The sequence below is a fragment of the Buteo buteo genome, chromosome 13 (assembly GCF_964188355.1).
Source record: "Buteo buteo chromosome 13, bButBut1.hap1.1, whole genome shotgun sequence".
NCBI classification, from domain to species: Eukaryota; Metazoa; Chordata; class Aves; order Accipitriformes; family Accipitridae; genus Buteo; species Buteo buteo.
Window position 1 is genome coordinate 37008065 of NC_134183.1, and position 17600 is coordinate 37025664.

At 60.0% G+C, this 17600-nt stretch overlaps 1 protein-coding gene across 1 annotated transcript; it reads right to left on the minus strand.

Annotated features, from left to right (window-relative positions):
• Positions 1–1970: 1970 nt before the first annotated feature.
• Positions 1971–13500, minus strand: CSK (C-terminal Src kinase). Its single transcript, XM_075045648.1, has 13 exons — positions 13246–13500; positions 7356–7434; positions 6859–6972; positions 6133–6245; positions 5194–5413; positions 4622–4715; positions 4476–4541; positions 4268–4367; positions 4019–4109; positions 3658–3731; positions 3351–3546; positions 3040–3126; positions 1971–2914 (listed from the first exon to the last, which is right to left on the minus strand). Exons 2-13 carry the CDS (start codon positions 7368–7370, stop codon positions 2732–2734), a joined length of 1353 nt encoding a protein of 450 aa, XP_074901749.1. The 5' UTR covers positions 7371–7434; positions 13246–13500; the 3' UTR covers positions 1971–2731.
• Between the last annotated feature and the right edge of the window lie 4100 nt (positions 13501–17600).

The window sequence follows — 17600 nt, forward strand, 5'->3', positions numbered from 1 at the left end:
CTCATCAGCGAGGCAGAGGGGACAGGCAGCCCAGAACTGGAGGCTGAAGTTTCAGGAGCTTTTTAAACCCTGTGTGTCTGTCCTCCTTGCGTGGCAAAGGTGTAGGGAGAGGCAAAGTCCATTTGTGCTATTCCACGGGCACCCCAGAAAAGAAAAAAGAGAACTCCCCGCCTGCTCTTGCTGACAATGATTCACGCTGCGAACTTGAGGCGGGATGGGAGCTGACACAACTGGGCCCAGCGCCGATCTTCTCATCGCTGATGGGAGGAGGAGGAGGAGGAGGAGGAGGAGGGTGACATGTGAGCCAGCACCCAAGACCCTCAGTAGCCCCTGGGTGTCACACAGGAGCCGGCAGCTTGTCCCCTCTGCCCACACTGGGGCACAGGCTGCTGCTGGGTTCACAGCTGATGGAAACAGCCCCAAAATCCCTGGGGAGAAATGTCCTAGTGGGATACAGGTTGTCCTTGGCTGTGCATCACCAGGCTGCAGCCCAAAGCAGGGGGGGACACCCAGAGACAGGGGTCAGGAGCAAACAGCCCTGAATGGGGGAAACTGAGGCACAGACCCTGGTGGCAGGAGGGGCTTGGTAGTTAAGGTCTCCACAGTGCAGAACGGAATTTCTTAGCACAGTCCTGTCGGCATCCTCCAACTGCATTGCGGAGAATGCTGAGGATGCCGGTATGGCACCAAACACCCCCCCAAAGTCCCCCTCCTGCCCATGGGACCGGGCACAGTCCCAGAGATCGGCAGCGTGGTGCCATTTAGAAGAAAACCAAAGGTCTAAATGAGTTTTGGGTTTTGTCCCCTTTTTTTGATGGCTGGCAGGGGTCCATCAGCCAGCGGTAACCCAGGGCAAGGGGACTGGAGGGGACGCGATGGGCGACTGGCCCAAACCTCCTCCCTGGTCTCTGATATCTACCATCACAGGAAGGTGCTGGGGTATTTCTCGCCATTTCAAAAGCCATGTTTCTTGCAGGCTTTGCCTGTAAATGACTTTAATCTTCATAAGCCCCAAAAGTAAAGCTGCTTATATGGCTGGAGCCTGCCGGAGCACTGGGAGGAACTGGAGGGGGGGTGTGGACAAAAGGGGGGGGGGTTAGCCCACGGGAAATGAAACCCTGCGGTGGATCAAGCCCCATCACATCCCTGTCCTGTCCCCTCTGGGGTCAGGAGCACTTGATTTCTGTAGCTACTGCCATCTCCCCTCCGCACCAGAGGGCTCTTGAAGGCTGAGTCACTCCATCCTCCATCCCACCCGTCCCACCTAGACCTGAGCCGTGCCTGCTGTCCCAGCACTCCCTATTTTTTCCTTCAATTCCCCCCACCCCAAGAGGAGTCTCAGTCCCAATCCTGGCTCAAAACAGACCGAGAGCTCCCAACTCCGGCTTGCAAACCAGGCAGCCGGTAAAGCCGATGCCCTGCTGCGCATCATTTAATGCCGAATAATTCTCCATGGAAGAACTATTTTAAACCTGTTGAGCCCTCCGTGCTGGATGCCACCTCCACCCAACACCCTTCAAGACAGCAGGGACTTCATGGGGACACCTCCTTTGGGATTGGGGGTCCGGGACATGGGGGTCCCGCTGCACAGACATCTTTAGCCCCTTGGCTGAGACAAGCAGGGCAGGGAACAAGGCCCACAAGGTCCAGGGATCAGCCCCAAAATGCATCCCCAGATCTTCCCCTGTCTGGTCCAAGCATCTCCAGGGGCGGGAGATAAAGCCTGGCTTAAAGGGGAGCTTTGCCATCACTTGGCAGCTTCATCACTGTCACAACCTTGCCAGTTCTCATGGGTGGGATGGAGCCAAGGGATGCCCAGGCTGCTCATCCCAGCTACGGGGGGACCATCTCCACCTTGGACCCTGCCAGGGGATCCCAGGATCCCCAGGGTGCTGTGTGTCGTCCCCTCCCCCCAAGGGCTGCATCCCATGGGAGCAGAGCCAGAGACAGAGGGGCAGTGAGGCGGGATGTGCCGCGTCCGTATGGAATGGTTTTTTTATTACAGTTTTAATCTCACAGTCGGTAGCATTACATGAGAATAAAGCACTGGACAGGACTGGAAAAAAAGGCCTCTGGAGACAGCATGCAAACATTGCAACGAGTTTAAAGCAAAACAACCCAAAAAAAAGCGTCTCGCGGGGACGCGGCCGCGCTCTCCCAACCGGGTGGCGAGTCCAGCGTCTCCCCTTTAACCATCACTTCTGTCGTTGGGGTTTCCTTTTCGTGTGTCCGTTTCATTGGCTTATTTATTTTATTATTATTCTTCTTTTATTAACCTTCTTCTCTCTTTTTTTTCTTTTTTTTTTCTTCTTTTAATTACATTAAAAAATAAGATTCGTACTTTAGTAAAACACCCAGCGCTCAGCTGGGCCCTGCTTGAAATAATAAAAAACAACCAAAAAAACCAACACCCCTCCCCGCCCCCCACCCCCAAACTGAGGAAAAAAAAAAAACAAAACACCCCAAAATAAAAAAACAAAACAAAACAAAACAAAAAAGCCTGGGAGACAAAAAAAAACCAAAACCTGAAGGAAAAAAAAAAAAAAAAAAAAAGGCTGATTTGGAAGTTTGGAAGTGACCGGGAGAATTGTAGCGGGGGAAAGACCCCCGGGGCTCCCTCCCAGCCGCTCCTGGTGCTGGGGCCGGGCAGGGGGGTTGCCCACACCCCGGTCATCCCCCCCCCTTAGCGTGGGTCCCCTCTGGCTGCCGGGGTGGGTGAGCCCCCCGCCCCTCACAGGTAGAGCTCCTTCTCTTTGATATGCACTAGCTGTTCGCGGAGCTGGTGGAAGGACGGCCGGTGGCCGGGGTCCAGGGTCCAGCACTTCTTCATCACCTCGTAGACGACGGCGGGGCAACCATCAGGAGCATCCATCTTATAGCCCTTCTCCACGCGGGGTACGACGTCCTTCAGGGGCTGGGGGTACAAGGGATGGGTTTCAGGATGCGGGGGCCTGGGTTCTGCCACCCCCCCCCCCCCCAAACAGGGGCTCAGCCCCCCCAAAAAAACAGCCCTGAAGGGACAGGGGTGTCCTCACTTACGATTCTCGGGTAAGGCACTCGCCCGAAGGAGTAGATTTCCCAGAGGAGGATCCCGAAGCTCCACACGTCCGACTTGGTGGAGAATTTCTGGAGGGAGGGGAGAGAAGCCCCATGAGCAGGCTCAGGCAGGGATGGGGGCCAGCAGATCTTCCCCACCCTCCAGGCAGCTGGTTTTGGGGGTCAGAGAGTGGGAACCGGGGCTCAAACACCATCTCTGCATGGAAAATTTGGGGCAGCCTGGGACGGACCCCTTTCCTCCAGCCTCTGCCACATCCTCGCAGCCTGGGACCCCCACTTCTCCGCTCACCCACCTTTTCTCTAAGTGCTTCTGGCGCCGTCCACTTCACCGGCAGCTTCCCCGTGTCCTGCGTGGAGGAGGCTTCCTTGGTCAGCCCAAAATCGCTGACCTTCGCGATGTTGTCCTCCGAGACCAGGACGTTCCTCGCCGCCAGGTCCCGGTGGACAAAGTTGTTGGCTTCCAGGTACTCCATGGCTTCACAGACGTCTCTGGTTGGGGTGGGAGGGAGAATGGGGTTAGTGAGGTGGCCCCAAAACGCTGGTGGGTGCAGGTCAGGGCGGTGGGCACGGCCAACCCTTGGTGCCTCGCCGCATACTTACAAGGAGAACTTCAGCAGGCAGTCTGCACCGAGGACCGACCGTCCGCGCGACCGCAGGTAGTCTACTAGGCTGCCCTGGAGGGATGGAGAGAGATGGTGGCATCAGGGTCAGTATCCCACCCGCTGCCCCCTCCCATATGAGGCAGGACCCGGGGACGACATCCCTCCCTTAGAGCCAGCAACGGGACACACAACGGCACTGCCACCTCCAAACACCACGGTGGCTCCAGGGAGAAGCCACCCAGGGTGGGATGAGCCAGCTGGGTCTGCCAGGGTGAAGCCCTGGGACCCCAGGGGAACGGTGCGGGGAGGGGGCAAAGGGGACAGGGCAGGAGGGCAGGTGCCCAGGGTGGGGGTCTCACCTTGGCCATGTACTCGGTGACGATGTAAAGGCCGCTCTTCTCCTCCACGATCACCCCCAGGAGCTGCACCAGGTTGCTGTGTCGGAGCTGCCTGTGTGGTGCAGGAGGGCTCAGGGCAGGGTTTTGGGGAGAAGGAGTGTGGGGGGGGCTCCCACGGTCCCCACAGGGCATCGGGGACCACCTGCCTCTGCTTGTACAGACAGAGGTGCCCCCTCCCTCGCGTTGTGCCCCCCGCCCCGTAACACTCACGTCATCACGGACGCCTCCGCCAGGAAGGCTTGCGCTGTGGCGTCGTTTTTAATGCACTTCACGGCGACTTTGTTCCCCCGGTAATCCCCCAGCATCACATCTGTGGGCCAGGAGAGACAGGCACGGGAGGCACTGGGAAGCATCCCGGCCTCCCGGGGCCCTGCCATCGCCCCGGGGGGGGCTGCAGAGGAGGGGACACGGGGCTCACCTCCGAATTCCCCTTTGCCAATGATCTGCAGCAACTTGAGGTCCTTCATGTTGAGGGCCCAGCCACCTGCGTGGGGGAGAAAGGAGAGTGAGGGGGTGCTGGTGGGGGGGGTCCCCAGGAGCCAGGGAAGGGGCACGGCCACTCACTGCGGGAGAACTCGTCCTGCGCTGCCACCGTCCCCTCCATCACCTTCGGTTTGATGAGGCGGGTGCAGAGCCCGTCTGCGTCCGTGGTGTAATGCTGGCGGTGGGGGGGGAGAGAGACGGGGCTGAGAGGCAGGCCTGCCGCCGGGGTGTGGGTGACACCCTGGGGTGGGGGGGTGGGGGTCCCCGCCGAGGCGATGCCGGGCTCTGGGATCCCACCAGGTGGCAGCACGAAGCCACGGATGGACCTGGTGGGGGGCTCAGGGGTCCCTGTCCCTCCTCCTCATCCCTCTGTCCCCCGCACATCCCATCCCATCCATCCATCCATCCATCCATCCACCTCCTTCATCCTGCCAACATCCCTCCCGCCTTGGCCCAGGGGTCTGTCCCCAGCAGCCCCCAAGCATGGGGTCGGCAGAGAAGGTCCCACCATCTCCAGGGCTCCAGGCCCTCAGCCTCGCAAGCTCTGACGCACACGTGTGTGTCCCCCCCCAACCCTCCAACCTCAAACCTATGGTCCCCGGCTGGCTGGGGACAGGAGCGGTGGCAGCTCCCGTCAGCAGGTGAGACCTCACCTCCACCAGCTGCATGAGGTTTTCAAAGTAGACCTCCTCGTCGATGCTCAGCTTGCTGGAGGAGTAAATGATGCGGTAGTGCTCCACCTTCCCCTCGCAGCTGACGCACAGGGTGTAGTCCCCGGGGTAGTTGGTGCTCTCCCGCACCAGGAAAAGCCCCGTCTCCGGTGGGTACAGCAGCCGCTCCGCCTGCTCCCGCGTGATCTTCCCGTGAAACCACCTGCAACGGGGCACGTAGGGCAGGTCAAGGACCGGGGACGTGCCGGCCGGACCCCCGTGGGGCTGTGTTTGGGGGGAGATGGGGACACGGAGCAGGCTTCATCCCTGCCTGCATGGGGCCAGCTTGCCCGCGCTCCTCCTTGCTGCCCCCATGATGCAGCTCCTTCCACAGCATCCTGCTCCCTTCCTCCTGGTCCCCAGCCCGGCACTCAGCCCCTCTGCACACTCTCGGGGGCTTCCCACGGCAGCCCCAGCTCCTCCAGACTGGGGGTCACTGGTGGCTCGGGGATGCAGCAGGGACATCAAAATCGTCCATTCGCCCATCCATCTATCTATCTGCCCGCCTATCTCCTATTCCTCCCATACAGACCCCATTCCAACCCTGCTGCTTTCTCCCAGCAGCCTTTACGACCACAACTTTGGCTAAAAGACCCATTTTGAAATGCAGTCCAACCATCCATCATCTTCCCGGCTCTGCAGGCAGCTCCAAAGGCGCCCAGAGCTTTCCCCAGCAGCAGCGGCTCCCAAATCGACGCTGTTGAGAAAGCCCAAGCCCCTACCCCCTTCTCTGCCTTTCAACCTCGTGAAGCCCTGCGAGGGATCTCACTTCTGTTGGGAACACGGGGTCAACTGGATCTTTGGTCTGACGCAGTGGGGATGCTCCAGACCAAGCCAGCTCCCCCTAAATTCACCTAGGCAGAGTCCCCGGTGGATACTCACGGCATGAGGCTGAGCTTGATCCCAGCTTTCACTCCTTCCCGCTTCTGCACATAGTTAGCGGGGATGATCCCCTCCCGGCCCACCTTGTTCTTCGCCTTGTACCAATTGGGATCCTGCGGGGACAGCACAGATGTCATGACGAGCCCGTGGTCCCTGGAGATGGCAGCAGCCCACCAAAGGAGCCCACGGGGGGTCTCGGCGCTGCCCCTCCTTTCCCAGGCAGCTGCTTGCGTGTCCCCAAGCACCCCTGCACCCTCTGCCTGGCTGCGGGTAGGACGGGGTGGGCAGGACACAGCTGCGAAGGTCAGGGTTAGTGCTGGGGCCAGCAAACCCCGATGCTGGTGGCCCCGCGGGGGGTCACTGCCATCCGCTTCCCAGGCTGCCGGGCATCCCGGAGCCCCCCAACCCACGGCCCCTCTCTTTTTCTCCCCTGGCGCCGAGCGCAGCATCGGTCCCCGATTGCAAGCCTCTGCCCTCCCTCCTCTGCCTCCCAGGAGGCACTTGAGAGGCTTACATTTCGGAGAAACCTTAACTAACGAGGCCGTGAATTAATTAACCAAACGCACGGCCCGATTCCTGCCCTGCTGGCTCTGCGGGACTTCCAGCGGGACCAGGGGATCCCACCGGCAAGGCGAACGCTGTGCGTCGCAGGATGCAGGGATGCTCCCGGCATGGGGGGCAGCGGCAGCAGCCGGGGGGGGTGCCGATGGGAGGCGATGGCCTTACCTTGGTGACAGCCACAATGGTGAGGACGTCTCCTTTGCTGAAGGGCAGGTCCTGCTCTGCGGTACCATGGAAGTTGTACTTGGCGATACATTCTGTACCGGACGGCCAAACGGCCTGGCCGGGGAGAGGGGGATGGTGTCAGAGCCCGGCTGGGCACATCTCCCACCCCTGGCCCCACTCGACCCACAGGGACCCCCCCCTCCCACAGGCACGCGGGGCTGCTGGCCCTCTGATGCAAACCCAAATGGGATTCACTGAAACTAGAAGCAGTTTGGGGGATCTGGGGCAGCCCTGGGAGCTCAGACAGTGGTTTTTGGCTGGGGTGGGGACAGAGGGGGAGACACACACACACTCAAAACCGCAGGTCCCTGTGGTGCTGGGCTTCTGCAGGGGCATGGGGTGGGGGACGGGGACAAGTGTCCCCACGTCCCTCCTGAGCCCTGGGGCCAGCTCTGAAATGGCTCCATCCCCACCTCTCCTCCCCGCCCGGTGCTTACCTGCATCCCTGACATCTTCTCAGGAGGTTGGGGGGGTGCGAATCTCACAGGGGGGACACGTCACTTGGTACCATGAGACCTGCAGGGGGAAAGGATGACTGAGAACCCAGCACAGTGGGGAGGGCTGTGTAAGGACGATGCACAGGCAGCATTCCCCTCCCGCAAAGGATGCTCTCCGGGCCATGTGAGCATCTCTTCTACCACCAAGAAGGGAACAGCTCTTGTCCGATGCGCTGCTTCCAAAACGTCCCAAAACCAACGTGAAAGTGGGAGCTCCAGGTCCACTCAGCTCCCCCTCGCAGCCAGGGACCAGACCGGTGCGGAGCTGCTCACCCGGATTATAAGCTATTTGCACGGATACAGATTCTTAAGAGCAGAGCTTTAATGTGCTGCGTGACTCCCGCAGCATCTGCATCAACGATCCAAGGAAAAAGCAGTATGGTACGGAGGGACAGAGGTGCCCGGGGATGGGAAGGGAGCAGAGACAACCTCCAGGAGCAGCTGAAGCCTGTTCCCCAGCCCACGGCGGTTGCTGCACCATGGTGTCCAGCTGGGAACCAGCAGCGAGAAGTTTCAAACTCTCTGCCTTGCAAAATCCCCCCGGCCTCACCCTGCAAAGCCTCCTCCACCCATCTCGGGGGGGCTGCCAGCAAGGTGGTTCACGGTCCCTGCAGCACCAAGGAGGAAACTGAGGCACGGGGCGGTGAGGGGGTCCAGCCAGCGAGGAGCAGCTCTCCCGAGCCCCACGTTCACGCCTTGGTCCCCTCCCTGGCAGCACCGGGGGCTACACAGGCAGGGCCCCGCTCTCCCACAGTGCCTGGTGACCCACGTGTGGAAACATCCAGCCCCGGCAGCTTCCCAGGCCCGGGATCCAAAAGAAATAAAAGAAATCTGTTCCCTGCAGGAGAAAACCCATCAGCACTCAGGGACACAGGAGCTCCCACTGGCTCCTAAATCCCAGGGGGATGTATGGACTGGGGGTGCAGTGCTCCCCTCCGGCAGCACCCCGAGGCCCCAGGCTGGGCCGCATCCTGCCCCGGCGCGTGGGAGGGGAACAAACCCGGCTTTATTCTCGCCGCTTCGACCCCCGGGAAGAGATGAAGTCACCGGCCCCAGCATCAAACCAGGCTTTCTTGGACCGGGGCACTGGGGTCGCGCCGGGCCGGGGGCACGGAGCGGGATGCTGGCAGGGCATCCCTGCTCACGCACCCCAAAAAACAGCCAGGTATTTCTTAATTCGTCATATCAATTCAGGGCCATCAGCGGTCACCGCTCCCAGCCCTGCTGTCAGCAGCTCAAAATATTTTGGGAAGGAGGAACTGAAACGAGGGGCAAGGCCGCCAGAGATGGGAGGAGGAAGAAGATAAGGGGCAGAACCAGGGGGGGGAGGAAGAGAGCGGGTGCGATCGCGGCCCTGTTTCCACTGCAGCCATGCCTGGACGCCTCCGGAAAAGGCGTCACGCTGCCACCACCTCCCTCACCTTCCCCCAGAGCGGGGCCAGGCCACGAGTCGCTTTAGTTTTGGCATCAGAGAGCAGAAATCGAGGCTCAGACGCTCACCCTAAGGACAGAGTTTGGGGACCCAAAGCTGAGCACTGGGGTTTCCAGCAAAGCCCATCACCGTGGCGTCTGGGCCCCGTGCATCGGGTCGGTTTTCTTCCCAGCCAGTCCTGGGGCTGTTGAAGAAGAAAAGTCTCTGGAGATGGCACCCACACCCAACTTGATGGGGACGCGGCCACGGAGGTGGCCAGGACCCAAGGGAGGGCAGCGTCGGGCGATGCCGGACCAGAGAGCATCAGCTGGGAAAGCAGCCCCAAAAAACAGCCCCCAGCTCAAACTCTCTTTGTTTTCAAGCTAATTTTTAGTTAAATTCTGCATTTACACCTGGTGTGGTGCAAAAATTTCAGCGAAGGGTCTGGATATCGCCAGTCCAAAATGCAGCCCGTGAAAAACAGGGCATAAACTACACTCCTCCATCAGTCCAGAGAAGGATTTGGCTAGTCTGGAAGGAGCTGGTTTAAGAAGAGGTGCCCCTGCATCCCTGCAGAGGGAATTTCCCATCACCAGGGTTTTCGGCCCTGTTCCCCATCCGGCACCCTGTGGGGACGCTGAGCCCGAGCCGGCTCCGGGTGTTGCTCAAGGAGCAGCTCGTCCCCAAAGCGCTGAGTCAGCGCTTCCCACCGGCCAGGCGCTCCGACGTCGCTGTTTTAAAATAACCAACGGAGAAAAAGCAGCAGGATGGAGCTTTCATCCGAGATGTGACTCCAGCTGGAAAATCCCGGCTGAGCTTTGCCCACCGGTGCCAGGTCATGCCGGGAAGCATCACCTGGAAGGGATGCCTAAGGGTCCCCATCCCAGGACCACAGCCCGTCTGGAGGTTGGAAAAGCCACTTTCCACGCCGCGCGAGGGTTGGATCTTTCCAATCCCAAAGGCCAGTTGTTTGGGCTTTCAGCTCACGAATGTCACCGGCATTTATATTTTATAAATGCAGAGAGGATACAAGATTTATAGCCTGCCTTTGGGCTTTCGAGCCTTTATAAAGAGGTTGGGTTTTTTTTCTCTTTTAAAGAGGAAACTGTCCCAGCAAACCCCGCCAAGAGGAACACGCTCCAGGCGGTCCCAGCATTTTTACCTTCCTGGACTGTGGACATTCATGGCATCAGATGGTGGCATTGTTATAAATATAGCACAAGAAATTTGCTTATCAGTTTTACAGAGGGAGGTGGTTAATGGCACCAGTAACTGCCCTTTGCAGAGCTCCCAAAGCCCCCTCCTGTATTTCGGCGCAGACCTTCTTCCTCCCAAGGGTGACTTTTAAGCAGCAGCCTGATTTTTTATTTTTTTTTTTAATCGTTACCTAATTTCTGCCTCAAAGCCGAGGCTTTCCGAAGAGGAGGAAACCACACGCCCCTGCGAGCACCCAGCTCCGGGGCCGCTGCCAACCGGCCCCCCGAAGGCGCCGCTGCCTGTGGTGGCCTCATGTGACAGCCAGCGGTTCCTGCCGAGCACGTCACCCAGGCCGGCCCCGACCTCGTGCCTGAGTTCTCTTCCGCCATCCCAGCTTATCCCTATGGGACGCTGGCTTGGGAGAAGGATGCGGTGATGCCGGCGCGGACCTGGAACCTAAAGGCGGCAAGCTCCAGGAAAACGCCGGCATCGCCCCTTCTCTCCTAAAGCAGAGGTGCTTCCCCAAGGAAGATGCATAGCAGCAGAAGTCAGCTTGAAAAACACAAAAGTAAAAAAATTAAAGAAATAGCCAGGGAGCAGGCCAAACAGTTTGGCAGAGCCGAGGGCCAGGTTTGGCTATTTGCAGTCCTGCCAGGCGAGGGTTTCGCTCCTCCTGGAAACTCCCCGTCCCCACGGAGGGGTTCAGGGAAGCAATCTGGGCGCGCAGGGGAACCCACCGGCCTTTTCTCCGCCAAAAACCACCTTCTTTTCTTCCCCGCCCTACGCCCCAGCATCCTTTGAGCTGCTCTGCCCAGGCATCCTGGTGAGGAACCTCAGCCCGACGCTGCACCCTGAGAAGGACCGAGGTTTGTGCTCATCCCCGCTGCCTCCCTCCCAGCCCTGCTCCTGGATTTCCCTCCGGGAAGCCCGTCTCCGCAGCCAAGAGCTGGGGAATGTGGGCCAGGCAGGTACAGTGAATACCGTTGCCACCCCGATAATCCAAAGGGCACCAGGGAAACGAGCTGGGGAGATCTTTCCTCTTGTTAATCGCCAGTCAAAATCGTGCTGCGCCAAACCCGTGGGCGGGCTGGGACCAGTGCCCCGGGGGGAGTTTGGGACCCCCAGACCGAATACCACCCGAAGAGCTCCGGCACCATGGGACGGGTTGGGGAAAAGATACCGCATTTCCATTTCAAACCCAATTAGCTGGAGGGAAACAGGGAGCAGATCCTGCCCAGCATCAGTTAGGGACAACTCTATTTAAAATAAAGTTTAGTTGTAGATGGTGTGAAAGCTTCACTCCCGTCGGGAATAGGCACGCGGGCGCCATCCACATCCAGCCCGCTCCACTCATCCATCTCACCCTCACCAAAACATCTCCCAGTGCTCAACCACCCCAGGTTCTTTAAACTTAAAAAAAAAAAAACACAACCCAAAACCAGACAACATCCTCACTCTCTCCAAAAGATCTTATCACCTGTTATTACAAGTAACACCTACGATTACTATAATCGAAAGAAAAACGTTCTTCCTTTATCTCATCAGTGAGCTGGCTGCACTCACAGGGAGGGTTTCGCTGCTGCTCCCCCAACCCAGCCTCGACTGGGTGCCTGGCCAGGGGAAAGTGGGGGGGGCTTCCTTTTCTTTTTTTTTTCTCCGGGGTTTTTTTTTTTTTCTTCTTTTAAAAAGAAAAAGAGAAGATGTTGCTGTTCAGACCGCAGAAGGTGCCTGGGGGATAGTTGGAGGCAGGTGGAGGCCCGAAAAGATGCTGTTCCTGGCCTCCCCATCACAGAGGGGTTCTCCTGGTCCTCCTCTTTCCTACAAAAAACCTCATCAGGGCGATTTTCCACCCTCATTACCCCACAAATCGCCCCAGCATCCCCTTCCCAGGTCCCGGCAGGTGTCAGGGCATCCCCAGGGACGGGAGCACAGCGCGGAGAGGAGCGGCTGCCAGTGAAGCCGCCCCGGCGCGGGCTTGGGGCATGCCGGGATGCGGTCGAAAGGTTTTTTTGCAAGCACCCACCGAAAAACGAAAAGCCGGAGGGGGAGGCAGCGGTTGCAGGGTGAAGCACACCCCAGGACTCCCCGGGTTCGCAGGGACAGCATTCCAGGGGGGCTTATCCCGGTGCCGCTCCCCGTCAGGAGGCTTTGCTTCATCACTACCATCCCGCTGATGCTCAGTGAGGGATGGGAGGATGGAGACTCCTTTCTCCCAGGGATGCTCCCGAAACCTCCCGCATCCCTCTGCCGCGCTTCCACGGACCTCTCCGGCCGCTCTCTGCTTTGCCAGGATTGGGATGGGCTCCTGCGTGGGTCTGGTGGGAACAAACCCCACGGGAGCGTGGGGGGGAGATCCTCTCTGTCCCGGGAGGAAGGCAGCCATCCCCCTCTTCCCGCTCCCCGACCCTTGCACCTTTGATTTTAATTTTTTTTTTTTTTTTACTTTTTTTTTCCGCACGATGGCACAGCCCCTTTCACCCTCGATAAACCTCCGAGCAACAGCCATGGCTATAAATAACCTGTCACCGCCTTATTGACCAAAAAAAAAAAAAACCAACCAAAAAACCCTAAAAAAAGAATTAAAAAAAAATTGCTGCCAGCCCCTTTTGACGCCCGGACCGAGCTCCCTCCTTCCGCCCCAACCGCTCTCAAAAACCCCGCCAGCAGCTCGGGGCTCGGCCTCCCAGTATCCAAAACCGGCCCCGGGCCTTTGTATCGGATGGGGATGGAGCAGGAGGAAGAGGTGGCAGCCCCCTTGCTGGGTAGCGGGTTTGGAGGGGGGGGAGGTGATACCCCCCCCTCCCCCCCAGGAGAAGGGGATGCTGCTGGGGTCTGGAAGGATGCAGCCCCCCCGGGGGGGGGCTGGGGGGTGATGAGGTCCCCGGGGACAGTCGCTGAGCGGTCTGGGATGGGGTCACCCACCAGGTCAAGCAGCATGGAGGCGGCTGAGTGTCCGTGTGTGTGTCCGTGGGTCCACCCCCGGTATCCCCCCCCCCCCTCCATCCCCGCATCCCCCGGCCCGCCCCGCCAGGCCCCATTGTCTGGGCTCCGCCGCCTCTCCCGGCCCCGCTCCGGGGGTCGCCACCCCCAAACACGGCTGGGGGGGATACGAGGAGGGGAGGACATACACACACACACACACACACACGACGAGCACAACCCCCCCCGCTGTCTGCCTCCCTCCCCGTGCGGCGGGGGTCTGCGGTCCGGCGCGGTACTCACCTCCCTCCGGGCAGGGGGCTCAGCCCGCCGCCGGCTGCTCCATGCGGCGCTGCCGGGGGCCTCCGGGCTCGGCTGGGCCGGCGGGGCGGCGGGGGGGGGACGGGCACACACACACACACACGGAAGGGGCGGAGGAAGCCGGAGCCGCCGCCGGAGCAGCCGCCGCCGCCCGGCGGGGCCGAGCCCGGTGGCGGCGGGGAGCCGGTGCGGCGGGGTCGGGGGGAGGTGGGAGGGATGGGGGGGGGGGGGTGCGGAGGGTGTAAGGGCTGGGGGGGGTGGGACGGGGAAGGGCGGCGGGGAGAGGGGCGTCCGCCGCCCACCTCGGGCCGGGCGAGGGGCGCGGGGGTCCGGCCGGGGCGGCGGGGCCTGCTGGAAGGAAGCGGCAGCCCGGAATCGGAGCGGCCCCGAGCAGCGCGCCTGCGCCGGCACGGCGGGGCTCGCCTCGCTTCGCCTCGGCGGGGCTCGGCTCGGCTCGGCTCGGCTCGGCTCGGCTCGGCTCGGCTCGGCACGGCCGGGGACGGCGCGGGGCCGCCACCTGCCGGGGACCCGCCGCGCAGCCCGGCACCGGGACCCGCGACCAGCAGGCTCGACCCCCCCTCCCCGGGTTCGCTGCTCCGGGGGAAAAGCGGGGGGGGAGTCCGGTGGGTGGGGGCTGGGACGGGCGCGAAAGCGTGCTAGAATAATGCTAAAGCCGTGCCGAAGCGACGCTGAAGCCGGTACGAGCGGTAGTGAAACGACAGTAAACAAGGGTAGAACGCTCAAATAGGAGAATGGGAGCAAAGTAAGAATGTCATTTGTAACGTAGCCTTGTGATATAATACACGAGAATATACTGTGATATACTGTACTATACTAGGCTATACTGGACTGGACTATAGTACAATGCAACATGATAAATATAATAATAAAAATAATAAAATAAGTGTAACATGGCGGGATTAATATAATAATTAATGCAATGTAATGTAATATAACACAATGTAGTGTAATGTAATATAACACAATGCAATGCAGTGTAATATAACACAATGTAAGGTAGTGTAATATGATATGATATAATATAATATGATAGAATAATATATGATATAATATGATATAATATGATATGATATAATATAATATAATATCTAGATGATCTTTAAGGGCCCTTCCAACCCTAACCCTTCTACGACTCTGTAATATGCTGTCAACAGCAACGATGATGATAATCAAAACAATGCTGGTGATAGCGGGGGGTGAAGGTGGTGGGAGTCCGGCGGAAAGCGGGGGCAGCGCTGGGTCGGGCACGTCCCCGCCGTCTCCCTCCCTCAGCGTTTTTGGGAGGCCGCGGGGTGTCGGAGGGGCAGCAGCACCCTGCCGCAGGCAGCTGCCTGGGCCCTGGCCTGCCTGCAAATGCACTTTCGGTGCTGGGGTCTGTTCCAGCAAGCGAACGGGACGGAAAAGAGGGACGGGAGAGAGGAAACGGCATTTGGGCATCCCGGCACAGTTTCCTTACCCACCACCATGCTGGTCCCTTGGGATGGTGGGGTATCGGCTTGATCCCCAGCACATCCATCCCTGGGAAACGGAACGGGCTCACGGGTGCTGGGGCAGGGCAGCGCTGCCCGGGCAGCGGGTCCGGCGGGGACCCAGGACCCCCCCTTTTCCCACCCAGTGGCCATGCTGGCCGCAGGCCGCCGGGACGCCGAAGCGCGACGGTGCCTCGCCGACACCAAGGTGGTTGTCACTTCCTGCCCCGGCGCTGCCGCGGCCATGTACGGCAAAGCAGGAAGGCCGGGCACCGGCCTCCCTCCGCTTTTTGGCTACCCTCTGCTTCTCCCTGAGTTTTGGTGTTCCCCCCACGAGGCACGGGTGACCAAAAACCAGCCCAGCCTGGGGAAGGGGGATGATGCCAGCGACTCCACTGGCCCTGGGGGGAGGAGGCTCTGAAAAATGTCATTGCGTGGGAAGAGATTGCGGCCGACTTCCCTGCGCCGAGCGTGATACCCCCAAAGACGTTGGGGGGGGGGAAGGCAGGAACCCTTCCCACCCGCCTCTGCCCCTCTCCTCCTAGGTGAGGGATGAGGGCTCAAAAAACAAGCCTCGAGTCCTGGCCCTGCGTGGCCGGGAGGGGAGGATGCTCTCCCTGGGATGAGGGGACTGGGAAGAGATGATGGAGATGTCTGTCAAGGGGACAAGGGGACCGCAGGAAGTCAGGGGACAGAGCCAGGGAGATCCCAGTGGCCAAGGGAACGGGTTGCAAAGCCCAACTCGTTTTTAGGGAGCACATCCTCGCTCCTACGGCGTGTGGGAAAGAGCCTGGGACCCGCTGCTGGAGTCGGGCACCCTGGGGCCTTCGCAGCTCCAAGCTCCCCCCGGGGCCTGGCAGGTCCGCTCAGGATCAGGGACGTGGGGAGCGGGCTCATCCTTGCACAGCTCCTCGAGCAGCGCGGTCCCGGGAGGAAATGAAACCAGCTCATGCATCTGTTTGCACCAGAAATGCACCCACAGATGCAAGCCTAAACCCACCCACGCATGCATCAGTGCACCCACCCAGGCTTGCACATGCATCGACACACCTGTGCACGCTCAAAAGCACAGACGGGCGTGCAAACATGCGGACACGGCGTGTGCACGCACTTGCCGATGCCCACTTGCACGCCCAGAACGCACAAACCCAGCATCAACGTTCTTTTCTCGGGGGGGAAAGACGCAGCCCACCAGTCTGCCTGCAGCTCAGGGCCGGAACGCTGCCTGCTCCTGCCTGCCCTCTCCCTGCCAGATCTCACCCACCGGGACCATGCCGCAGCCCCGATTGCTGCCCCCCCCCCCCCACTGCTGTGCAGACCCCCACCCGGGTGGGCTGCACCCGGGGGTGACACAGCCACGGGGACCAGAGACCGAGGAGAAGTGGGGGTGAAACTCGGTTTTTTCCCTCCAGGTGTTTTCTATCACCAGGTGGGAAGTTCAAGCGGATTTTTTGTGCGATGGTAACTAGAAGTCCAGAAATATCCTTCCTCAAAGTGCCACTGGATCCGGGAGTCCCCCCTCCCCAGGGCTGAGGAGCAGCACAGGGCTGGTGGGTCTCAGCCCTTGGGTGAAAAGACCATGCGTGAGCCCAGCCTGGTGGGGAATCGTGCCTGGTCCCAGGTTTTCCCAGTCTATCAGACCTAGGAAGAGGGAAATACCCCAATGACTGCAGAGCCACAAATGCTCAGAGCTGCTGTCAGGGGTTTTTTTCTCCCCTCTGAAGGTCCAACCCTGAAGAAGCCTGTCCTGAGGACCACCGGCGTCCCCAGGCACAGCTGGAAGGGTGACGCAGGTGGTGGTGGCCGAGACTGGGCCATGCGGGAGACCCGGAGGGGATTCCTCCAGCTGCAGCTCACTGCGATGGCCCAGCTGGGATTTCTCCTGGGAAGGGTCTTGGCTTGTGGGTGGGCGATGGCCTGGCTGGAGGGCTGGGAAAGATGGATTTGGCCGGCTGGGATGAGACGTGGGCAGCCATCTCCTTGCCTTGCACCAGGAGAGGGGGCCCTTCAGCTGGTGGGAACCAGCAGGAAAAGGGAAAAGGAAAAAAATTAACGCAACAGAGGAGGAGCTGAGAATAAAATCCCGACCAGACAATATTCCTTTGCTTAAGGGCGCAAAGCGTCGGCAATCGCCTGCCCCGTTGATCTGCCTCTTCTCTGCATCCCCTGGCTGGTTTAGTCCCTGTTGGGCAGCAGGTTTGGTGCCTCCGAGGGATTCAGGCAGCGCAGGCTGGTTGAGAAGCGGTGGGCAGGGAAAGGGGAGGGTTTTGCTGCCTTGGGTGTACTAGACAGCAGAGAATCTGCAGGCAGTGGCTGGGAACACCAGAGGAAAGCCGGCGTGAAAGTTCCCAGCTCATTTGACCCTGGAGAATTCACCTTCGAGCTGAAAAACAACCCCGAAGGGAACCAAGTTTGGCTGGTTTTGCGGCTCCCAGAGCTACGGAGGTGACGGGGCATGCGGGATGCTCTGCAGGGGGTCGGTACCCTATAGATCCCCCTCCCCAAATGTGCCTCCCCTCAAAAACTCTGAGCAGGGGTAAATAAAACCCCTCGCTCATCCATGCTCAGCAGTGAAAAACGCTCGTGTAACTGGTGTCACAGATGCCACGGGAGGGCGTTCGTGTCCCAGACCCCAGTGAGAGGGGACAAAAATGCTTCCGAAGCACCCAAGTGAATTAGGATCCTACCCCTGCCCCCCTCCGAGCTGGCAGTCGGCTCTTGGGCAGCTTCCCCTCCCATGCCGGCCCCGAAAACCCTCCTGGGTGCGGAGAGCAGCATCATTTCAAAGGCTCTCCTGGGGAGCCCTCATTTTCCAGGATGGTTTTAATTAAAGCAGAAGGGGAGCAG